Raw genomic sequence first — 25,208 nt, 5'->3', positions numbered from 1 at the left:
ACTGTAGAATAAACAGAAATCCATTTCCCCAGGGTACGCAGGAGGGTGTTTTGGAAAAAGGTCTAGAACTGGCCCTTCTGTGGTGAACACACAACTGGACTTTGCTGACCATTTCATAAAGTTAATTCGAAGCACTGGTAACTACCCATGGTTTCCAACATTTCCTGCTGAGGCTGTACAGGGTTATTTTTTCTAAATATAATGTATGTACAATTTGCCTCTTTCTAGTGTTTGAATCAATAGAGATACACATCACCAGATTTGTTTTTAATAAACGTCTTAAAACAGTTCCTATAAATACATTTCCTGTGACAGAGTGATCTTGATTTTATGAGTACCATCCTCTCAAAAAAAAAAAAAAATCTAACAACCAAAATATTTGGCAACTGTGAGGGCATATTAGTGATATGATGTCATAGTCAGCATTTTCTTATGGTAGAGGCAATTGGCAAGCTGAGGGAATGGAATACATATTTTTAAAAATTCCTTTGGGCCATAAGGAAATTAAAATGCCCAAGCCTTAACTAAAAATTTGACAATTCAGCTGCTTAAGATGCAAAACTAATAATTAACATATAAAATTCACATCACTGGTAACCCCTAAAGTTAAAAACCATAACAACTTATATTTGTTGTAATACATAATGTAACATATAATCTTTTCATGCATATGCATGTAATATATAATGCATAACATATAATCCTTTAATGCACAGGGCAACAGAAATTGGGCTCTATCTTACTATTTCAGAGACACTCCTGCCTGCTCATCACACTGGTTTCATCGTTGGTGAAGTTTCTATGAAAGGGGCTTCAAATGGTATTGATTATGGTGTGTTTGGAAATGTCCAAGAAGCGTCAGGCTTGAGTCCTAAGCAGGTAGGAATCCCTAACAATCGCAATTAAGATATAATTCTTTTTTAAAAAATGAGTTAAATAATCCCAATATTTAAGATCATTGCATTAAATACTAATCGACTTAGAGTCCAAGTCATATACTTCCAATCTACTTTATTTACCACATTTAACTATTGTTCTGAGTACAGGCGATATTCTTTAAAGGGGATTTTAAAAAGGAGAGTATTTATAAACTTGTGGTGATTGACTGATACTTCAAAATAAAAGTAATAATTCAACAGTGGCTAACTCATAGAATTGGGTGTTTGTTAATCTCCTTAAACCACACTCTCAAATGCTTATGTATCTCTATATATACCAGTGTAGCCCACTAGAAATAAGCATTGTGTATACATCTGTGTGTACATGTATATATATGCATATATATATATATGGGCTTACATGCATATAACAGCACACACACATTTAATTTGTTTGCACCAATCAGTACAGATAAACTGGGCCTCCGTGAAAGCTCTGATCGGTCCCTTTTGGCCCAACTAGCACACTCTGATTAAGATCAACCCAAATGCAAGTTCAAAGTACAAAATGAAAACAGTTCATAAATGGCAGCTTTTCACCCCCTCCCCATTCTTTGCTGTTTTAAAGTGAAATCTTGCTCCTCCACTGCCCAACTCTTCTAAGAGCACCACATACCAATTTAAAAAATATTGAAATCTCTTTCCTTCGGAGGGCCCAGGCAAAGGAAGAAAAAAAATAAATAAACCTCCAGATGGCAAGTATAAACCTTCTGCTGAGGTTATGTACAAGATACCAGACACTTTCCCCCACTTAAATAAAGCCTTTCTGTTAGAAGGGGGGAAACAGAGGAAAACGCCACACAGCACAAATAACTTACAATATCGTTACAAGCACGAACAGATCCCCCCCTTCCTTTTTTGGGTTAAAAAATAAGCTTATATAATCTACCCCCATCAGATGCGTTAGTTTTAAGTTTTTGGTCTATTTTAACCTCTTATCTCCTCTCCACTACCCATGGCTTCCAACTTAGTACGACTTTAGATAGCACAAAACCTCAGTCCGGAGAGAAACTTACCCCCAATTTTCTCTCAGGCTAACTTGGGCTTTCTCGGTTCTCTTCATAATCTGCTCCTCCTTCCCATCATTTGAAAGCAAAAGGAATTTGCCAAAAGTCCCTTCATTATTATTATTACTATTATTATTTTAAATCGTACAACCTCCTAAGTTTACCTGACTGCAAACTTTCTGTCTGGGATCTACTTTCAGAAGCTTTGAAAAGCATCGGCGGTTCTACACTGGGGGTGGGGTGGGTTGGGGGGGAGGAAAAAAGGAAAGAAGGGAACAGTAACATCCTAGGACTCGCAGATGATAAATATTTCATGGCACCGAGAAAGGTACGGCAGTCCTGAACAACTTCGCAAACAATGCTCCCCGCCTAGGATGCTCATCCCTGTGACCATAAAACTTGTCCCCAATGCCCCTCGCAGCCGAGTTCGCTTACCGCTTTCCCATTATAGTAGTACATCAGAGAGTTGCCGCCCATGCCCGGGATGGTGTATGCGCAGTACATGGCCTCGGATTCTTTTTTCTCCTCAGTACCACTCTAACAACTTTTATTTCAAACTCGCTGTCCCTTTTTTCACAACAATTCCTTCAGTTGCATTTTCCCATATGGCCGGGCCAAGCGTGGTGAATATGCAAAGCAGGAAGAGACCATTCCTGGCGGGCGGGGGAGGCCGCGGCGCTGCTGTCAGACGCTCAAGTTCGCGCAGGCTGGAAGGCGGCCCGGCCTGTGCAGCGCTGCAGCCCAGCACTCGAGATCGCTTCAACTTTTCCGAGGGGTTTTTATCAGTTCAGTTCCTCGAATAATGCCGATTCCTACAAATTCCTGCAGGCTTCACCTCTTTTGCTCTCTCTCTCTCTCTCTCTCTCTCTCTCTCTCTCTCTCTCTCTCTCTCTCTGTGTGTGTGTGTGTGTGTGTCCCGCTGTGTGTCTCTCTTTCTCCTTTTTTTTTTCTTGTTGTTGTTTTTTGTTTTTTTGTTTTTTAGGCACCCCTTTTCTTCTCTAAAATTTCCACTCAACTGCCTTAGGGTAAAAGTGGAACAGGGTCCATTATTGAGCAGAATACAAATGCGGTTAATTGACTCCCCCTCTCTCTCTCTCCCTCTCTTTCTTTTTTGTTTTAATTTGATTAAAAAGCGAGTGGCAGGAAGGGAATCGTACGATGCACATCTAATAACTCTGCCATCTGTCTCTGCTGCTGGCTAGCTCCCAGCATTGTACGCAGCTGCCTGAGAACTCGATTCGGAGAAAGGAGGGGGGGCGGGGGTTAGTGGAGGAAGGGAAAAAAAAAAAAAAAAAAAACCACCACGTCTCTGACCTCGCTCAAACAGAGAGAGGGGGCAGTGTTTTCTGGCTGCTTGGTCAACAACCTACAAAACCCGGTTGCGGAATGAAACAGAGTAACAGCGGCAGGCCCAGGGCTCTGCAAGCCCCAGGCTCTCAGACCGGGGGCAGAGGGTGGCTGCTCGCCGGTGAACTTCACCTTGCCACGCCGAGGCCGGCTGCGTGGTCAAAAGCGAGCTAGCTGAATGCCATGAGGCCAAGCTTGCCCTCCTTGGGGCTGAGCACCTCAGACCCACACACCCTGCTGTCTGGAGTGCTGTGGCAATGGGGAACCCAGCTGCAACTTAAGCTTGCTTGGTTGTTTGCGGCATTCTAAGGCAAGTTTATTGGTTAAGTCCGAATCTACCAATAGCTCACAGCTGTCAATTCCTGAAAAGGCACCTTAGAGACCGCGTTTTCAGAGTTTTATCTCATCCCAGGAGCCGGATTTCTGCATAAATATTTTAACAAGCGTTCCATGCACGTTTTTGTAAACTTAAATTTTACAAAACTTTAGGAAAACGAGAATCTTCCTTCACCTTTATTGATCACGACTGAACAATAGAATTGCAAGGTTTCTAACAAGCCAGGGGATATTTTTGTTGTCTTTTGAAAAATATATCAACTAACAAAGGGGAGTTAAAATTAAAAAAAAAAAAGGAAAGAAAGAGGTGTGTGTGGGGGGGGGGAAGATGGGCTGACGTGAGCTTGCCAAATTCAGAGCATCACAGGAAAGGAGGGCCTCTGGGAATTGATCCCAAATGAAACTAAATCATTTGCATATGCCGAGGCAAATGCCACTGAGCACACATCTCCTCTTCAGAATCAACTTTAATAATGCAAAGCACCTATTTCCTTACAACTCAACACGGTAACAAAACACATACAGTATTAATAGACAAGGAGGGGCCGCAGTGGACTGAAGGGCGAAGCTAGCTAAGGGTGGGAAGTTTCGCAGACACACACACACACACACACACACACACACACACACACACACACACGGCCCAGAGGTTTGTCTAACTCACTTGCTCTGCATTTATTCGGAAGGTCCCCAGAGGTTTCTGTAAACAGTACTTGAATTATAATCACACATTTCATTCAAATTTCATGCTTTGAGGATTTTTTCCTCATTAGAACAGTTAGTTGTCAATCTGACAGGATCCCATTTGTACCCTTTAAACCACCCTCAGTGTTAAGCACCCAAGGCCAGGGTGCTCACTCCTAGAGGACAATGTGTAGAAACCAGAACTCAGAGAGCCGCTGGAATTTGGAGACAGAAGTTGGGGTAGGGTTGTTACTATTTTTCCTTTGTTGTTCTCATAGAAACCCCTTATTTAGGGGACTGTTTCTAGATCTTACCTAACTTCCTGGATAGGACTACTAGAAACATGAACTATTTTCATAAACAGTTCTCTCTTTTATCTACATTAAATCTTTCTCGAGCATTAATTATATATATATATATATATGTACTCATACTTCAATGGGCTATAATTCATAGTTTTAAAGTTGAAGAACTTATTTCTTCAAGAAGGGTACAAATAAATACTTAAATTTGATAAGGGGAAACAGACTTTAGGGTCTTTCAATTTGGTGTCTCGAAGTAAAATAGGACTAGAGCATTAAGCTCTTAGGATTCATTAACTGATGCAAAAAAATATTCTAACATTGCAAAAGTACACATTTATATTGGTTAATCAAGATTACAACTTTGAAGGGTTATTTATGAATTATACCCAGGGAGATGGGGTGCATTATCCTCCAGTGGTGTCTGGGTTTTGGATTGCTGACCTCGGGGTATATTTCAGTCACAGAACCCAGGTCAGTGCCTTGTCAACTAAGAGAGCTCTTCAATCTCAGACTTTGAAGTTGCCTTTGTAACAGAAATATCATTCGTGATAAATTTTGAGTGCGATGCGTGGGGAGTGAACAGAGACAACTGAAGCTGTATGCAAGAGTCCATGTGTTTGATAATAGTTTAAAAACAAGTATTGATCTTAAGCAGCCAGTTTATAGGAGACCTTGAACAGGCCTTCCACTGGTTTGCATCAGTGGATACCTAACTAGCAGGGGCTCAGCAGAGAGGCCCCTTTCATCACTGAAATGACAGCCAGGATAAACAGTGGGCCAGGACTCTCTCTGGCACTTAACTACCAAGCATCATTGGGAATGCAGTAGATAGTGAAACTAGTCATCAATATTTATTAAATAATAAAACTGATTACTGAAAGATAGCAATACCATTTTTTTTCCTTCTAGAATCTAGTTAACCACGTGTTATTTTTTTTTTTCCAAGAATTCCTTGGTAGGATACATTTGAGGTGAAGCATATTTGGTGTTTGCAACATACATCTACCATGTCACACAAAACTGAGGATTCTTTGAACAGATCCCAGAAAGGTAGGCAGATATTCAGGAAGATCCTGCAGGGTGAAAGATTCACATAACGGAACAAGTAGCTGCTCAAATCCTACAGTGCTTGAAGGCAGACCCTTGGTTAAGATATTCATTCAACCATTCCACAAACACTTTTAAAATGATTCCCATCTTCCGGTTACGCTCCATTCTAGGTATGAATAGGACTCAAAGCTAGGTCAGCATTCTTCCTAACAGAGACATGCCACTGTGTAGCCAAGAAATACATGCAGACTCCTGAACACAATCAAAATTATGACTAATGATTACTGCTTTGATTCAAGTAGGAACAATCATGAAAAAAGTAAACTCCCAACCACAGAGCACATTAAAGCAGAATCTACCCCCTTTCCCCCAGAAAAAATACCTGCAAAATTACATAACCACAGAGTCCAAATAAATCTAACATACACATACATGTCTGCCAAAATAAATTGGGGGGGAGGAGTCTAAATATGAGCTGAAGAATGAATGGATGGACAGATGATGGACGGATGGATGGATGGATGGATGGAAGGGATGTCATGTCCCTATCTATCATATAACCTGGAGTTATAACTCCATGACCTTGTTTAAATCACTAATTGCTTAAAAGTTTATATGTATTCAGAGTTCTTGCCCCTTTATTATTGACTTCTACAATGCTGGTCTCATTTATGTAGCATAATTGAATTCAGGAAACATCATGAATTAGGAGATGGGGATATCTATCAACCCAGTGATTAATAGAAAAACAAATAAATAAGACTCTTCATAAAATCACCATATTTGGCAAATATGTGTGCCACTGATTTTCTAAATGAGAAGACAATACTCAATACGTCTACAAGGATAAACAGTTTAAAGAGCCAAGGCCTTTACTTGCTTCATTTTCACGACAGGTACTTTGTGGGAGGTGTTTCCATTCTCATTTTCATGACAGGGGGTTAAAATCGAGAAGCCTTAAATGACACTTTATAGACCAAAAAGAAACTGAAGCAACAGAAGCAGGCTGCGAACAAAGCTATGGCACCAGAAGTTCCCCACTGGAGAAGGGGACTGCCAGTCTAAGACTGACACCATTGCTACTCTACAGCAGAGGGACCCTGGCCAAGCCAGGCAGCCCAGGTGTAAGTACTAGCTTCAGTCTTTATGTCAAACACTGGCTCCTTTCTGAGACCCAGGAGAGAGAAGATGGCTCCCTCCACAGATCAGCTGGCTGTGGGTTATAAATGGGAGACCATTTCCTCATCTCCCTATTTCCTCTCTGTAAGAAAATAATCACTATCCCGAAAGGTCTTAGGCCCTGGAAGTTTACTAACAAAGGGGGGCGGGAGCATAAAATTACAAAGCCAAATTAAACTCTTCATTACCAAGCACATGCCTAATCACAATTATTCTGGAAACTTTAGACCATTAGTCTAAGAAGTATGCATGCATTGTAAGATATTGAACATTGATTTCTGGTGATGCCTTGGGATTCAAAAGTATGTTTCCATATCTAAAAATTAGAAGAACAGAAAATCTTGCCTCAGCAGCAGGGGGAGGTTACCTAAGCTACCCTGCACCACTGAGAAAAATGAGGTATTGGTAAGTACAGTTGACTCCTATCTTTCCCTCTCCAGCAGGAGTCACTCTAAACGAGGGAGTTAACTCCAGCTAAGCTTTACACAGGAAATGCTTAGACACGAACTGCTGTATTAGGAAAATTTTCAGTCAGCTCTGTTGGTTGATGGTTAATTAGGGGTTAATGTTTAATATCCAAATTAAAGTGCAAGGACAAAAATCCCATTGGGTGTGACTACATGCAACTTTATTAAAGATCTAATAACCAAAATAATGAGCTAGGAACAGAGAATCTCGGACAGACAGACATGAACAGTCAGTCTTTCTGCTTCTCCCTCCCACTCCCTCTCTCTTTACCCACCCCCACCTTACCTCTCTCCCCCTTTCTGCCTTTTCTCATTTGTTGTGATGCCCATAAGCTGAGGCAGCTTGGCAGTCCAGTAGTGGACTCTGATAAACCGCTCCATCTGCATATCTCTCCTTCTGTCTTGATATTGAGGTGTTTAGAATGTAAAATATTTTTTGGTGCTCTTAAAAAACAATGAAGAGTGCTACTTTAAAAAAAAAAATGTTTTCTTTTGGGGACTAGAGTCTGCCTGATGGCTAAAAGCATCTATTGCTCTTCTTGAGGACCCGAGTTCGATTCCTAGCCTGTAACCATTGCCTATAACTATAGTTCCAGGGGGATCAGAACCCTATGGCCTCTGTAAGCCTCTGTACTCATGTGTACCACCACCCCAACACACACACACAATTAAAAATAATAAAAAATATACTAAAAATGTAAAGGTTTCTCTCAGAATCCTCTTAACTTATTATGCTCATCTATTAAGGGAATATGTTTAGCTCAAATAAATATTTTTAAAAAGATTGATGAACCTGTTTGAAATAAATAAATTTGATATTACTAGCTCTTGGATAAAGGTTGAAGGGATTTTGCCACCAAGCCTGACTTCTAGGTTTGGTCCCTGGTATTCACATGTTGGAGAAAATTGATTTCTACAGATTATTCTCTGTCCTCCACATACACCCTGTGGCAGTCACACACACACATATGTATCTACAAACAGTAAATAAATGAATGTTAAAAAAATGCAGAAAATTCTCAAAGTAAAAGCCTTCACAATGATTTCAGTGACATGAATATGCTCTTATGGCACAATAATTTTGTTAACATAGGCTACCACATACATGGGTTTCATTTGGAAGTAGCTTTTCCTACACAAATATATCAAAATATGGGCAGAGACTATGAAATCGAATTTCTGCCGTGGCTTCCTGGATGTAAGTTCCTATGTAATCTTCAACTCGATTCTTTTATGGCATGGGTTCATGTGTAGACATTCAAATAGCTCATGACATGACCAAATATTTGTTTTCTTCATGGCTGGACTAAGAGCTTGTAGTCATACTGATTGTGAGTACTTCACACTGATTACTAAGGTAAGCAGTGAAGTATGTTTGGTTTGAATGAGATTTGTTCCATAAATATTTGACTTCTACCTTTGGGCCATATTCTTCCTCCTTGGGGAAAAAGAGTTCTGCGTTCCTCATTTTGCATTGTGTAGTATTATTAGCAACTGCACAGACTTGTTATTTGGGAGACATACAGTAGCATACAGTATCAATGTGAAAACCAGGTTCCTGAATCCTGCCTGTGTGCACTTCCCCTGACTTTCCTCAGGGTCTCACTCTTCTACCTACTTTCACCCTTGTGTGGTAAAGAATTCCACAGGCATGCCCATTACATAACTAAACCCAACTGCTTTGAAATTCACTAAACCAGAGGTCTAAGATGCCATTCCATTTACAGACAGGCCAGCCTGAGCTAAGTCACTATTCGATAAGATAAAGCTGGACATCAGCTTGCAAGACCAGAAAATACAGACAGGCCTGTTTGATCCTGTGGGAACTGTAGGCTGGACTCAGATGGACGTTCGTACCTCTGTTCAGGTTCACACCAGTGTTGAGTCATATACTCAGACACACCATCCAGTCCCTCAAATACTAAATGAAATCATGAGAGAGAACACAGACAATGTTTCTAAAGACAGAGGGGACACCTTATTTAAGGAGAGGAAACTCACTCTGCTTTTATCCTACCCCGCTACCATTCTACCCTTCCCTCCCACCCCCCGCCCCACCATTAGCCTCTTCCCCTGGGAGAACTGATTTTTTTTTTAATTGTTTAACCTAAACCAGTGTGATCCATAGCCAGTCTCTAAGCATCATATACAAACAAACCACTGCTATTTTGGTTCAAAGAGGAAGCACCACACTGGACAATCCGAGAACAGCAGCGGCTGAGGAAGTTGACACTGAGCTGCACTTCCTAGAGGGCGAGCTTACAGGCATACCGCAATCTGAGTCCAACAATATATGAGAATGACTACAACTACACCGTCCTTCTGATGCTCAGACTTTTTAAAAAAAATGCCCCAAAGTTAAAGGGGAAATTTTGTCTATTTGTTACACTAAGGACTTACTTTTGAAAACTTTTTTTTTAATATACTAAAAATGGATGGATGAAGCTCATTGGAATTTGTACACAGAACAAACAACAGAATCACACACTTTTTAAAGATTTACCAATAGATATTTGGCTTCCCAGCACATTGCTCAATAATCGGGGTGGGGGCAGTACCACAATGAAAGTAATTTTCATTCAAAATAGACTAATTGTCTAGGGCTTGTGAACCCCCTCTGGAGTGGAATTCTAGCAATTTCCTGAGGTTCCCGTTGATTACATTTAATAGTTTGACATCATTGAGCAAGTAGAACAGCAAATTGCTGGACAGAGAACAAACAACTTTCAAATTCTACGGAGCCAATCTCTGGCAATGCTTATAATAGAAAGTAGAGGTGATAGGAATTGAGAAAACTCTCAAGTGAAATGAAGAGTGTGTGTACAAGGACAGCATTAGGCCCAGTGTTCAAGTGTCTAGCTCATGTTCCTGTTTTACAAAGTTTCTGCTTAAAATGCTCCTTTGTGTAACTGGAAGCCAATCACTTTGTGTTAGAATTGAAGGCATTTTAAGGAGGAAACAGGAAGAGATGACTATTAGGCTCCCTAAGGGGAGTGGGATGGATTACACTGGTCAGTGACTCACCCCTGTTCCAAACGCTGTGCTCCGCAACTCTACATGGCCTGGAAGCGACCTCTGGTTCTATTAATCCTCAGTCCTCACTCTACACATAAACACAGAGAGGACCATATCTGCACAGGTGAGGCAGGCCTGGCGTCATCTTCATCAAGAGACCAGGCTCCGGGCAGATCTCCTGAGTGTCTCAGAAGAAGTGTTTTGTAGAAGCTAACTCACAATTAAGAAAAATTCTGGGTCTCTCTGCTACATAAACTGAAAGGCATGCCTGAGCATTTATCAGACAAAAACAACATCAAAATAGGAATTGCTCAATGGAGGTTTGGTGTTGACATATGCGGACTTTTAGCACTAGACTAATTTAACCATGATGAGTGGTGACTGTCCGGAAGGAACATGTAGTGAGGATCTTATGTCTCTTCATTTATGGCTAGGCAGAATAAGTGACTCAAAAGGAGCTAGCACAACTTTTGAAAAGATTTATCTTTACATTTATTTGTGTGTGTGTGTGTATGTACTGGACAGGTTATAGAAGACTATTTTCTCCTATCATCATGTAAGTTCTAGGGACTGAATTCAGGCTGTCAGGCTTTACCTGCTAAACCATCCTCCAAGCACAGCATTGTTGTTATCCGTACCAAATTGCAAGCAAATTGCTTCCCAATCAGTGGCATGAAACTTCCCTCTATTCTGTTTGACAGGATATTCATTTCCCAAAATGTCAGCATTTGCTTTCTCCAAACAGGACTACAAAATGCTTAAGTTGAAAAATGGCTTAAAGTAATTGGTCAGTGCTCGGACACATACTTTGACATCTGTTCAGAAAGTGAAAGTTGTATTTGGTCACCTAGGTATTTAATGCCATCATGAAGAAAATGTGTTCTGTGCAAAGGGAGGGGTCAGAAAAAAACAACACACAGGAATTTGTCAGCTTTAACCACTGAGTACAGACCCCGTGCACCCTGCAGTTATTAGCAATACCGACTTGCACATAATTAGTGGTTTCTCATATCTTTGACAGTATTATATATTTATTTCATAAAATATCGTATTTTTCCATAAAGCTTCCTAAAACTTAGACATTTCTGTATAGAAAGAGTAGTACATTTATTAAATGTTTATATATTTATGATGAAAATTATTAAACATAAGAAAGGAAAAAATAAGTGGATTGTATATATGTTAAATGTTAAGTTATTAAAGACTTTAATGCCAGGAGTGTGGTGCACGCCTTTAATCCCAGTACTCAAGAGGCAGAGGCAGGTGGATCTCTGAGTTGGAGGCCAGCCCGGTCAACAGAGTGAGTTCCAGCAGGACAGCCAGAGCTACACAGAGAAACCCTGTCTTAAAAGACCAAAAACAAACCAAAACAAAAAAGACTTAAGCAAAGCTAAATCTTTTGGCTCTTCAAGAGAGGCTGTGGGCCGAGCTGTCTTTTCCCATCACCTGTGCGTGTGGCCTCACTGGACCAGTGGCAGAATGAAAACAAAGTAGAAATGCTAGGCAAATTTCTAACTTGCTTTTGAAATCTGAACAATTCCTAGGTTTATTTAAATCTATTCTTTCTTATCAAAAATAAGTCGCAGAGCTGAAAGTTCCCCCAACCACTGGCCATACAACTTTGGCTTCTTTTTTATTTTTTATTTATATTTATTTTTGGTAGTAAAGAATCTCAGGGAAATCAACTCAGAATGTACAAAGCAATTAAATGTTATTTCCACCTCTGATCAGAGAGAACCTCTCCTGTCATCCCTGTGATTTCCGGGGAACAGACAGGCTGTGGTCACAACTGTGGATGGTATCTGGAAGGTTCTAAGACCCAGAACCACGATGGACAGACATTTCCAGATGAGGACCATTCAAGGATATATTCTTTAGCCCTCAAATATTGAACAACATGAACTGCTATCAAATAAACCATGCCCCTGTCTCACCGCTGCTGTACAAAAACGTTACAGATGTCGTAGACACATAATCGGAGCTCTAACACATTTGCTCACTGGGTGAAGAAAGAAAGAAAGAAAACATACATTCATTTGCCTTCCTTCCACAGTGACAGGAATCAGCTCCAGAGGACTGGAGGCATATACAGGTAAAAGCACCTGCTGTCAGCATGAGGGCCCGAGTTTGATCCCCAGAACCCATGTGGCAGAGGGAGAAAGTCAATTCAATGAAAGTTGTCCCCTGATCTCCACAGGTATATCATCCCATGCACATGAAATAAATGAATAAAATGGAATTTAAGGCATTTTTTTTTTTAAAAGAAAGAAATTGCCAGGCATGTTGTACACATTTTTAATCCCAGCACATAGTAGGCAGAAGCCGACAAGGCCAGCCTGGTCTACATACCCTAACAAAGGAATAAAAAGAAAAGAAAGAAAAAGAAAAGTAAAGAACTCAAGTTCAGAGAGGAGATTTCTCAGATAAATAGTTTAACTAGCTTAAATTTGAGAATATGTCTTCTTAAAAATTAAAAAAAGAACATATTATTAAGCCAAAAAATTAACAGCACCACATTTACTTTACTGATAACACACAATTATAATAACTATTCCACTGGCATTCAAATGTTCTAATTATTACTGACTTTCTAAGCCTGGTCTTTCTCTCACTTTTATTAATAAGCTACTGAAATAGAGAGGTAGAGCAAGTTGTATTTGATGGGCTGGCAGAGAGTACACTCATTCACACATACACTTCACCAAAGGGGGCTGTGGAAGGACATAACCTACCTTCTTTTCTGTGGAGTAGCGGATAGTGCCAACAAAATGCCAAAGACATAAAAATGGATACATGCATTGTCACTTTGAGAGGTGACACTGTGAAGTCACTTAGCATGTGTGATGCACACTCCTGTTCATTTCACAGAGTCTTTAGCTTTCCTTGGCAGGTCATCTCTACTTATTGATGCTATATTCTACCTTAAACATCCCATCTCACAGACCTTTCCTTCAAGGGACACCTCATTCTCACATGGTTGGACACTATGGCCCCTTGTCATGGAGGGAAAAAATGAAGAAACATTCTTAGCACTTCATTTGCATATAATTAACTTTGGCTTTGTTTTCTTTGCCCAAACATTCTATTTAACTAGATTCTAGGCATTATAGAAAAAAAAAAAAAGCATGTTATTTTGTCTCATTGTTAAAAGAAACATGCTGATAACAAAGAAATGCAATAATAATTGCAGTGACATATGGCTAGTTTTGCTTCTATGTTGCATGGTATGGTACCATGGGAGATGTGATTATATTATTTATGATGTAACTGCAATCACTGGCTTTTTAAGAGTCATATAATCTCTGCATTTATTACTCTACAATGAACAAAACTGGTGCTAAGGCCTCTTTAAAACATTATAAAAGGCATGTTTGCTTGTACAAACAACTGAGGTCATCTTTGTGTATGTCTTCACGATGGTTGCCCAACAAGGAAGTCTAGCACATATTAGATGTATACTGAATATTTGCTGATTTTTGTACACTATATTTGATCCTTAAGAGGATTCTATTCTAAGTGAGTATGTGATTGATGTAAGATCATTGATGTCCACATCTACTGGTTAGTGACAGTTTATTAACCTTTGGGAGTTTAGATACCCTTTGATAATATGATAAAAATTATATCATCTATTCCTAGTTATCTCCCTGATGCACTTTTCACTAATATTATAACTAGGACTTCATACTAGAATTATCTAAGAAAGGCACTAGCATTCTATAAAGACAAACATGAAATACTCTTCAAATATGGATACACATAGGCCATAACTGTTACATCAAGGCTTACTGGGTTCAATCTACCTACCATATAGGAAGTGTATACATATAATAATATATTTTAATAGCCTTTACTAAGAATATTGTATCACAAAGCAAACACTACACCAAGCTATTGTTCTATGGCTTAATCTTTTAGAAAGCCTCTTAACTTATTGACGTCACTCCTGACACCCCTGAAAACACCCAGGAGCAATACAATACTGTAGGCAACTGTACAGGTTGCTCTATAAGTCCTAATTATTGGATGTTTGGAAGACAGTGGCCAGAATCTTACACATTGACATGCCTAGGTGTATGGGAAAATGCAAATTTCATTTAACTCTCTCTTTATATTCTTATGTTTTCTAAAAAACAAAACAAAACTGCTAATCATTTTGACTCAAACAATTCCTAAAATGACTTTCCATGATTGAGATATTTTATCATCATTATTATTTATGATTTTGCAACAACAACAAGAATAAAACCTTGTGGAAACAGAGAATCTCAACTCTCTTCTACATCTCCAGATACACCTTCATTTCTTGAATGAAGCACAGGTGTTTCATTTCATAGCTAGTCCAAAGACCGTCACGTAAAGCTATGTTGCCGTGGCACTTTACACATCGGCATTCACAATGCTTCTGCTGTGGAAGGAAGCTCATACCACAGCACCCTCCTGTGTGATTCATTTCATCTGGGCTCTGTAATCTCAACTTGTGATTACTCTTTTGTTGTTTTTGGATGCTTCGAGTTCTCCAGAAAGTTGAAAGGAAGATGAGCTGTATTTTCTAATGAATATTGCTTTGCTCTCTGTTGTTGAGTTGGGAGCACAGCTGTGCATAGTAGCTTCAATGAAGTGAGGGACAGCCACAGAATAACTTTGCCTGAGTTCACAACTACAGGCTCCATGAAACTACGTGCACTCCTTAGACTCACAACCACTTGCATTGATTTAAACCTGGAAATGGCATCAAGTAGATTGATTTAATGATCTCAAGAATAATTTTTCCTCTAATTTTACCCATTTTACAGAGCAATATATAAGGACTAGGACCATTTCCATTATGTATATAGTTATTAATATACTATTTTTCATAAATGAAATGGTTAACAGTAGGGACAAATTGTTAATTCAAATAAAAACATAATTAGGGGCATTGCCTTTTAAAATTATTCATGTAAAGCATTCTTCACAGCAAAACAATATTTCATAATACAATATGCTAGAATAACCTTTATTTATAATATGTAAGTTTTATATTTATTCCAATCACCAAGTTCTATAATGGACATGAGGTGGGTGTTAGGCGGAATCTCCAACCACACTGTTCCAAGGTTCATCAAAATGGAGAAGTGAAGGATTAAAACTGGTGGGCAAAGGCCCCCAGCTGAGAAAAGAAATTCCATTCAGGAAAAATGAAACAGCGCAACCTTTCGGTTCCTAAAACTGAGCTGCCAGCGGAGAAGGGTTTGGTGCCCTCTCTGCTCTGAAAACACGAGCATCCATTTCCAAATTTGACTCAAAAATAAAAATGCTAATGATTATTTGAATTATCAGGTTGAATTCATAAATTGTGACTAGACTAACCTGGAACTATAATTTGTAAATGTCCAAAATAATTCACTCTCTGTTCTAGAAAACACTTTCATCCTGAACCTGAGAAAAGTCAAACTTAGGACCGCCTTTCTTATTTCAGTGGCCAAGAAGTGCTCAGTTTCCATTGTCAAGGAGATCCATTTAAAAATGGCTTAGTATCCAAACATATACTGATGAATTATTCAGATCTCACTTTTGAAATGTGGGAACAAGAAGAAAGTTTGGCAAACGGGTGCTATATTTTAAATTTAATCATAAATCAGTTCTTGGGGATTACAAATAATGCCTCAGAAGCCGGCTGAGGACCAGATCTGGTCACTGAATGCTCAGTGCCGCACTTGCTCACAGGCCAGAATAAGGCACACACATCGGAGCAGAGCATTCGGGCCACAGTCATGGGACTGACACCCAGGGAAACCTGTCCTTAATTTATCCCGTTGTGTGCAGATTTGGCAAGGATCTCCAAACATCATTTACATACCATATGCCCTGAATTACCTAGGCACAATGACTGTGGATAAATATGTTTCGGGTCTGACTGTTTGCTTCTTTTATGAGTTTTGCAGCTTTCTCTCCATTTTCACATTGCTAAATAATTTAATGTGCTATTTCATGCTGCAAAACGATGTTTCGCTAAATCAATAACTAGTTTTTTTTGTTTTGCTGTGCTTTGTTTTGCTTTGTTTTTTTGGTCCTTGTAAAGAGAAAGAAAATGTTCTTGAAGTAAGCAACCAAGGGATATTATTTATCCTATGTCAGATTGAAATACAGGAAATCGGCTATTGATGTTTCTGCCTCATTTTAATCTCTGTATTTTTATGAGGCATGTAACTGCGACACACTCGGCAGTGAATAGGTACAAGTCAAATGTCAGGATCGCTGCAGAATACAGAATGTGTCAGCAAGTTCCCCTATTTAAAAGAGATTTCCCTAAACACATCCATCGCCACTCCTGCACCGAGTCCTTATACAACTGAAGCGGTATAACAGGCCCGAGCCTTAGTTTCCCATTTCCCCCAATGATAGTGCCCAAATGAATTAATATTTTTAGATTCTCAATCTAAATGTAAAGCTAATTTAAAAATGTATGCTTAAACCAAAAAGGCTCAGGAACCTTGAACAAGTTTGGAGCAGAACTGTGTACATTATTTCTTATTGTGTGTTATCACTTTAACTGTAAATTTCACATTAAAATGACATCAACACCTTCATTTTGGATAATACTTTACACAGTAGGAATATTCATTAATGTAGGATATCAGTGTGATAAGCAGCTTAGATATTAAAAAAGCAGGGAAAAGCTAGTCAGTCTACTTTTTACATGAATGAAATAAAGCTTCAAAAATCAAATAACTGAAGAATTAATTTCAAAAAATTATTTAATGATGTTCTCCTACTATTTCAAATGAAGAACATCCATGTTACATGCATTTTCAAATGTAAAGATCTCAGAAGTATTACAAAATAATCAGTCATTTTTGACCAGACACTAAATGTATTATAACATTCAGAACAGAATAAAATATTAAAAATAATTATACTTGTATTAATTATATTCCTAAATTAAATATATGTGCTATCAATATATATATATTTGTTCTAACCATGAACTATAAAGTATCTGAAATGCACAAATTATTCTCACACTTGATAAAAGAGGGAAATCCAGCAGCTATAAGGTCCATATATATAGGTCATTTGTTGATCTTTAACTAGAAAATATAAAGTGCTCGTATAATTCTTATTTGGATGTTAAAATAAGTGGCCAAGGAGCTGTGTCTATATAGCAGTACTGAAATAAATAAAAGTTAATAGTGTTATTTGAATTCTATCAAATACTTGGTTTTCTTTAGAGAACAAGAAAAAGAAAGAAGCTACTGTTGGAATATCGGCAACTGAAGGGTTAACAGACATATGCTGTATAATTAGGAGATGCATTAATGATTATGAATAGTAAATGATTTGGTGCAAAGAAAAAAATGTAGTCAAAGGGACATGTACCTATCTTACATGTTTATTAGTAACTGTATATAACTAGAGAATTCTGCTATTAAGAATGTAGCATTATTGGTGTAAATACTTCCAAGGGTACATCAAATTGTAATCTTTCATACGACATCCATCAAACCAGGCTGGAGATTTTGACAAACATTAAACACAGTAAGGAGGCAATTATGTATGCATGATTTAATCTGCAACTAATTAATATGCAAATTTATTCATATGTTAGTTACTAAATTAAAAATGCAAAGAAGCCCTTATGGTGATTCTCGAAATTTTGCACAAACAGAACATTTAAAATGTAAGAAAAATGAAGTTTTTTTGAAACCCACACCACACTTTTGGTGTCTCTAGGACCTGTTGCATTAAGAACACTAAAAAAATAGTGTTTAATACTAGATAATAATTTAAAAGGTGTGTTAATTTCATGTGAGAATGTGGGAACCGAAAGGTTAATCAGAATTCTCTCGAACTCTTAAGAGATGCTGTCTAATTATCAGACAAATGGTATTCTATTTCTAAGCCTCCTTCCCTGCTCTGGGGTTGTCGGAGTTGGTCACCTTCCTGATATCTTATGTAAACGTTTTAGAAGTTTTGAGAAGAATAAACAGTATTTGAAAGCAATCATCTATATTGAAAATTCCAGAGTAACTTTGAGACCATTTGGTGTTCCCTAAACATGCAATTCACTCCTCAAGATGGCAAGTCGCTCTTTTCGCCTTTGGGGAGTAGCTCTCTGCAAACACAGAAATACGAGGGAAATTGTGAAAAGGCTAGAAATTCTCCACAACACTTTCCCCAGAATCTTCAAAGCTATAGTGTGGCTACACCAAAGAGCAATAGCCTCCCCAAAAGGCAGGAGGTCATTTTAGCCGAATCTAATCTGGCAATTTTAGCCCTGCATTTGCAGAGTCCAAAACTGATTTGAATCTTTTATGTGAAGTGAGGGGTGTGGAATGGTGATAATTTAAAAATATCTTTGGGTGTCTGTGCACTTGGGAGCATCCACTGACGTGCACGGTGTTATGCTTTGGCATGTAACTGCCTTCTGGAGAATTGAATTTCCCCAGGACTGCCTACTGATCGGCAGCAAGGTTTTCTGTGGACCAACTCTCCTCGGATCACCTTTCCGTCCACAGTCTGACCTGATGGCCAGGCACTCATCTCCTGAAGCTGGCTGCTGGAACATCTGTAGTGGCCTCAAGAAATCAACTTAAGTCAACTGTACGAGAAAACACAATAACAGCTTCGCCGGCTCTTCCCAGGGCTCTGAACTCTCACCCACGCTAAAAAAAAAAAATCTCTGTCAGTCTCCTCTCTGCCAAGTGACACACAAAAAGGAAGTTAACCATTGGCTGTTACTTGCCTTCACAGTCTGACTCCCATTTCCCAGCTTCCCTTAGCCCATTCGGATGCCAAGCGGACTACAGCTTGCCCATTTCATTTTGACCACGGCAGCCAAAAAAAGCACCACCCCACCGTGCGACGACAAGCAGTCTGTTTTGATATTAGTACCTCAGTATGTGCTGTAAGGGAGTCAGATGTCCCCAAACTATGTGCCCTCCCCTGAGGGGCTCTGTCCTAGTCCTCCTTGGCCAGAGAGGTGGTGTGCATGCCACAAACCCTTAGCTGTGAAAACACAGGAGACTGAAAGGCATCGTTTTCCAGGGCTAGGAAGAAATGGCCACTGGTGCCTCTTCTGCTGGGGATAGGATTCCCGCCCTCTGTTCAATGTTTGCATCTAACTAGAAATATGACCTTGAATTCTAGTCATTCCCTGCAGGCCAGCTTGCACAGTAAAACTGAATTACATAAGGAGCCTTTTTTCTTAAATAATTACATTGTAGTAAATGCTAGCGAGTGAGTGTCAGGTTTTCTTTTTTTCATTCCATGAAATGTAGGGGAATATTTGGGTTCAGGGAAAAATTTTTTTTTTTTTGCTTGTTTGTTTTTGTTTATTTCGTTACTTATCAGGGGTGTGGTCAGATGGTAGCAAAATCTTTCCCTCCTAATATATGCCAGTTTCTCTGCCCTCAGCGCACAGGATTGGAACAGAACGGCACATCATCTCTGAATACCTTGATCATCCTCTCTCGCTCTTCTCAGCACGAACATACTGTTTTGTGAACGTCAAGGCCAAGGGGAGGGGTACAGCTGGCAGGCACTGCACAAGTCTGAGGACACCAGGGTCAGCTTCCATTTTTTTTCAGGTGACTCACTTTTTGTTGTGACCGAAACTGAACATAAAGGTTTTAAAAGCTTCAATGTACACATTTCTGCATTCATTACACAGTGTTAAATCTAATTTGTTCTTTTTACTGTCACAGGAAGCACATGTTTAAAGCAATCTGTTTCCTCATGTGAATGCTTTCCTGTCTGTTTCAAAAAAATTGCGACATACTTTACCCCGAGTAACCAAGAGGTGATCATAAATATCCCTAAATAGCATTAAACAGATATGAAAGACATTAACACTTTCAGAATGCCAAAGTAGTATTAAAAAAAAAATTCTAACAGATGCTCCTAGGTCAAAAAGTGAAATGTGTGTTTCCTGAAAAAACACTCTCATCAGAATCATAAATGAACTGTGAGTGGAGAAGATTGCTGTTGCTGCACAAACAGGGATCATTTGGGGGAGGAACACATGCCATCCACTGCCGGGGAGGACTCTCCATGAAAAGCCAAACGGCGATGAAGTTGGGAGAGAAAGCCACTACCTTTTGTCACCCACAAGGTGGTAATCATTCTAAAAGAAGGGACAAGTACCCCGGACCCAGAAACTTCCCTGGAGGACAACCATTCTTGGTGAAACATTGTTCCACTGGCTGGGGCTCACCAGCCACAGACCTTTCCTGGGGAACTGAACCTGCTGCCTGGTTTTCCCGCAAAATTAAATTGCCCGGGCAAAGCATTCATCTTAGAATGTTGAGTCCAGGCTCCTCCCAAGCCCTAGCACCTGTACGAGATTTATTCTTTAAGAAGATTCACTAACCAGCTCTTGTTTTATTTTTAACTGTTTTTAGTTTCTCATAGGTGATGAACAAATCTACTGTTTCTTTCAAGAATTCAACAGTGGCACTGAGAACACGCACACTACAGTTAATTCAGCAAAGGCTGGAATCCAGCAATCCTTAGCTTTGCTTTAAAGTACCAGGAGAAACATACAGACACATTTAATGTCAGAAATGTACCTGACCTGTCCTAAAGACGTTTAACTCTACTCTCTAAAAGAAATGCTGGCCAGGCAGGCCACCAAGACCCAGATGCTCCACACACATTGATCTAGCCAGATATAGTTAAAAGGCCAAGCTACAGCCAGTCACACCTACAAGCGTGGCCCATGCACCACTCAGGAGGAAGCAGGTTTCTGACTGATTTGAGAGTACCACTTACACACTCTGAGAGAGAAAAAACAAACAAACAAACAAAAAACCCAAACAAAACAACAACAACAACAAAAAAAACCCATGCATCCCTGAGTCAGAGGCAGGGCTGACTTAGACATAAACAAACGCCAGCAGAGAATGAGAGATCAGGAGGGCTCCTGGGAGGGCATCTTAGCCTCCTGCCCCACACTCCCCAAGAGAGCAACAAGATAGCATACACTCCTGATGGCACCTATGCAGAACTATATGGCTCATGATTACAGAAGGCTGGCCAGAGACTTAGTAAGGCCGAGAAGAAAGGACACAAAGAGTGTCTGCAGCAATGCCGAATTTCAGATAAAAACAAGTGACCCATGCAGGGCGCTTGTTCTGCCTGCAGCTGAGTCTCTGTTCTGATGTGATCAGGTCTTACCTCAGCTATCCCTGTCAGATTATTGATCCTCAAATGCTAAAAGAAGGGTGGCTACCTGGCTGCTTACATTTCCAGTGCAACTGTATTAACGATACCACCAACAAGCAACTGCACACCTATGTCGTGTGTGTGGCTAGTAAGCAGTACAGGGCACTCCAGGTAAGCTGCTCAGTCCCCATGCGTCAACGACTCTACCACCTTGTCTCTATTTCAGAAAGTTCTCCCCTGGGTGCTAGCCTTTCCCCAGGGAGCCACTCCACACACAGAGATTGTGTACAGGACCACATTGAGGCATGGAGGGTCAGCTTCCAGGGAGGTGTAAGCCTTGACATTTTAATTTGATCTGAGTAGTTAAATGCTTTTAAGGTGGCAAGGGCTGGCTGGTGATCAAACTAGGGGTCTTGTGCGTGCTAGGCAAGTACTTTACTACTGAGGTACATCCCTAGCCCTTTGCCAAATGCTTTCAAAGTTAACAATGACCTTGGTGCACAGAGCCTTTCTGCACTACAGAGGGGCTGAATAGCTGCTGTATGCAGCAGGGACAGTGTCTTGGTTAAGGACACAGGAATTACAGAAAGCCTGTGCAGGTCTCAAGCGCAGTTCTGCCACACACATGCCGCATGGCTGTGGCAATGCTCCTCTTCTCTACACGCCTCTGCTTCTTTAGCAGATGTAAACAGCTGCACCCGCCTTATGAGTTTTATAGGACTGCATGATGTAATGCAGTACTTACACCTGTGAGGAGGGGTTGCCTTCAGTACACTGCCATCACGTTCTCACAGGCACTCACTATGTACACACCCAGGGTTGTGACCTACCAAGAGCCCTGAGTAGAGGAAATCCAGCATCAAGTTAGGAAGGGCTGGTACTCCTTTCAGGCTCCTCTTCTGTGATCCCAAGATGCATTCCAATGGAAATGAGCTTGCGAGTCACATGCAGAGGTGCTTGCTGTATATAACTTGTATGGGACAGACCACAAGCATATATATGCCTTACCTCACCCAAGTGACTAAGGGGACAATAAGAAGTTTAAAGAAACAAAAGTCAACTTGTGGTGTTATATGGGCTATTTGTTTATTTATTTTTAATAAAAGACTTTCTTCGAAGTCCGGTCATGCTCAAACGCCAGTGACACCACATCAAGTTGCATAAAGAAGGAAGAATCAATAAGGTGATGCTGACAACCAAGTCATACACACATACACACACATACACACACACACATATGTGTGTGTATATATATATATATATATATATATATCACCGCACGGAGGAGCATCTAGTCTTTGGTGGGAAAGTAAATTTGACAAAATACATAAGAAGAAGAGAACACATGCAAGAATGGAAATGCATGAGAACACGCACTTTCCCCTCCCCCTGGGAGGTCTCAAGTACACAGGGGGGTCCTCTACCCTCTACCAACAAACATGTGGATGTGGTTTTCGAAAGGGAAAGCAAACTGGGGTTTGCTTATAAAATAATCGCCTATTGTGGTGTGAATTTTACAAATCCAAACAATTCCGACCTACAGTCAATACACTGAATTTCATTTTGCCCATGTATCAATGAGGCCATAGATAATATGGACCGCTATCTTGGGTACCTATACAAATAAACTTTATGTCAAGGTACTATGTGAGGAACCCAGAAGCTTTGCGCAGCAAAATTTCACTCCCAAAGCCTCTGCCTGCGTATCAAGTGGCAGAATTTGTAGCTATTGCCTATCACATTTTCAACCAGTACAACAACTGGTTTCCTTCCCAGTCTGATGACGACGACGACGACGATGATGACCAGGCTGTGCACACTCAGCTCTCGGCTTCCGTGCACTGAGAAATGAACGGAATACCCTGTCCCTCCTCAGTCATGCCTCGATTCCCCTCTTAATATGTCAAGTCACTAAAGTTAGTCCAAACAGCAGCGTCGGTTTTATACACGACTTGTTATTGAATTATTTTATGCCTCGAAGTTGGTTTCATAATGAGCAAAGCCAGAGAATATGATTGAGCCCCGTGTTAATACACCTGAGCACCTGTGCAATCGCCCAATTCCCCAAACGGGGTTACTTGAAAACATTACCGCTAAGAATCAGCCACCTACTTGAAACCGCTTTCTCATAGCGGCTAATGATATAATGATATACTGTGCCGATCAGGAGAATGAAAGCCATTACAATATTATTATAAGTATAATCCAGGAGGCATATTTAGAATGATATGGGCTGGGAGGGAGGATGCTGCAGGCAGGCAGATCCTCTTTCACAGATGATATCAAAATAATTGTTCCAAAACAGCATTGTTATAAAAATCTCTTAACTGGCAACAGCAAGCGGTGATGGTGATCAGTTTTCTATGTGTGTGTGATGAATGGTACCAATTTTCATGACTGAATGTACTACAAGGTTCATTTTTCTGAGAAAACACATCTTTCTCCTAAGAATCCACGATTCATAAGGAAGTGCTCTTCAGTCAGCACCAACATGGCAGCACACCAGGGCATCTTCCCACAGTCAGCTTCGAGGACAGGCCCGCAGAGCCGAGGCATGCCCGTTCCCCTCCTCTACCGAATAATCAAAACACATTTGGTGAAAGTTCACACACCCAGAATCTCCTCCCAGTACCCTGGAAGTGAATGCTTGCAGACCAACTCCCTTCCTAGCATCCTACTGAATTAATCCTGCAGCTTGCAACGGTGGTGTTTCTACGCTGCTGAGAGATAATTAAAAAAAAAAAAAACATTCTTCTGCAAAAATATAGCTTTCGCATTCGTTTTGGACTGAAATCTCGACACCTGGACAGAACACAGCTCGTTCCGGTTTGGGGCTCTGAGGTGGGACCCAGGGAATCGCCTGCACTACCTTCCCGTCCCTGAAGAGGGACCATGTGCTCACGTGAAAGGCGGCCGGGCCTGCTCCGCCTATGCAGGCACCGGCTTTGAAACTGAAAACACAACCATTCGCATGCATGCTGCTGTTCTGAGATCAAATAAGCGAGTATTTAAAACTACAGAATTTGCCCGCATTTTATGAAAGTTCCTGCTCTTTGAAAAGGAACACAGTGGCTACACAAACACACCCCGGACAATACAGACCCAGGCTATTCCTTTGAAATGTGGGGTTTTAAATTCAATGCAATTTACTTTTAAAAAGAAACAAAGCAGGTGTCTGTCAACAGTCTAGCTGTAGCTATTCTGCCTCAGGAAAATACAACTTTGCTCTTTTTGATGAAACTCCTCATTCTTTTAGAATCACTGACACTGCTAAATTGTATTTAGCCCCCCAAGGTCTACCTCTGATTCATGACTTCAAATCAAAACTTTTGAAATTCTGTGAAAGGAAGAAAATACATCTTGGATATGCAGATATTGTCACTAACTGGGGCAGAAAAACAATTTTGCTCTGTTAGGATGTAAGACTGCTGCAGCCAGTGAACTCTTGATAGCTAAAACGGAAAGGCTTCCAACTAAATACCAAGTCCCCATTTGTATGTCCATAAACAAGAAATCCAGAGGGAAGCCAGATGCTTCAAAACAAGCTTTCTAAGTGCAAAAATACATGAAAGTCCTGGGACCATTCTCTTTTCTGCAGTAAAGGAGCCTTGCAGCCAGTTCTTAGATTTCTGTAATTAAACCACTAAGAGTCCAAATTTCCACACCAAATTACACTCTTCAGTGAAAATGAGAAAAGAAAGTGCAAAATAAGAACTCCCTAAAATGTATTTC

General features: G+C 40.2%; 1 protein-coding gene across 28 annotated transcripts in view; it reads right to left on the bottom strand.

Annotated features, from left to right (window-relative positions):
- Tcf4 (transcription factor 4) overlaps positions 1-25,208 on the bottom strand; it is a 345,993-nt gene that overhangs the window by 91,363 nt on the left and 229,422 nt on the right. Inside the window, exon 1 of one of the 28 annotated variants that reach the window (XM_028864698.2) lies at positions 2,381-2,828. The exons of 26 other annotated variants lie outside the window; for them this stretch is intronic. In XM_028864698.2, coding sequence (XP_028720531.1) covers positions 2,381-2,449 — 69 coding nt within the window. In that variant the 5' untranslated portion in view covers positions 2,450-2,828. Of the gene's footprint in view, positions 1-2,380; positions 2,829-25,208 lie in introns of those variants that run through there. One more of the 28 variants, XM_028864697.2, reaches the window with a different exon arrangement.

Source organism: Peromyscus leucopus, chromosome 19 (assembly GCF_004664715.2).
Source record: "Peromyscus leucopus breed LL Stock chromosome 19, UCI_PerLeu_2.1, whole genome shotgun sequence".
Lineage (NCBI taxonomy): Eukaryota > Metazoa > Chordata > Mammalia > Rodentia > Cricetidae > Peromyscus > Peromyscus leucopus.
This window is presented reverse-complemented; position numbering and strand designations above follow the sequence as displayed.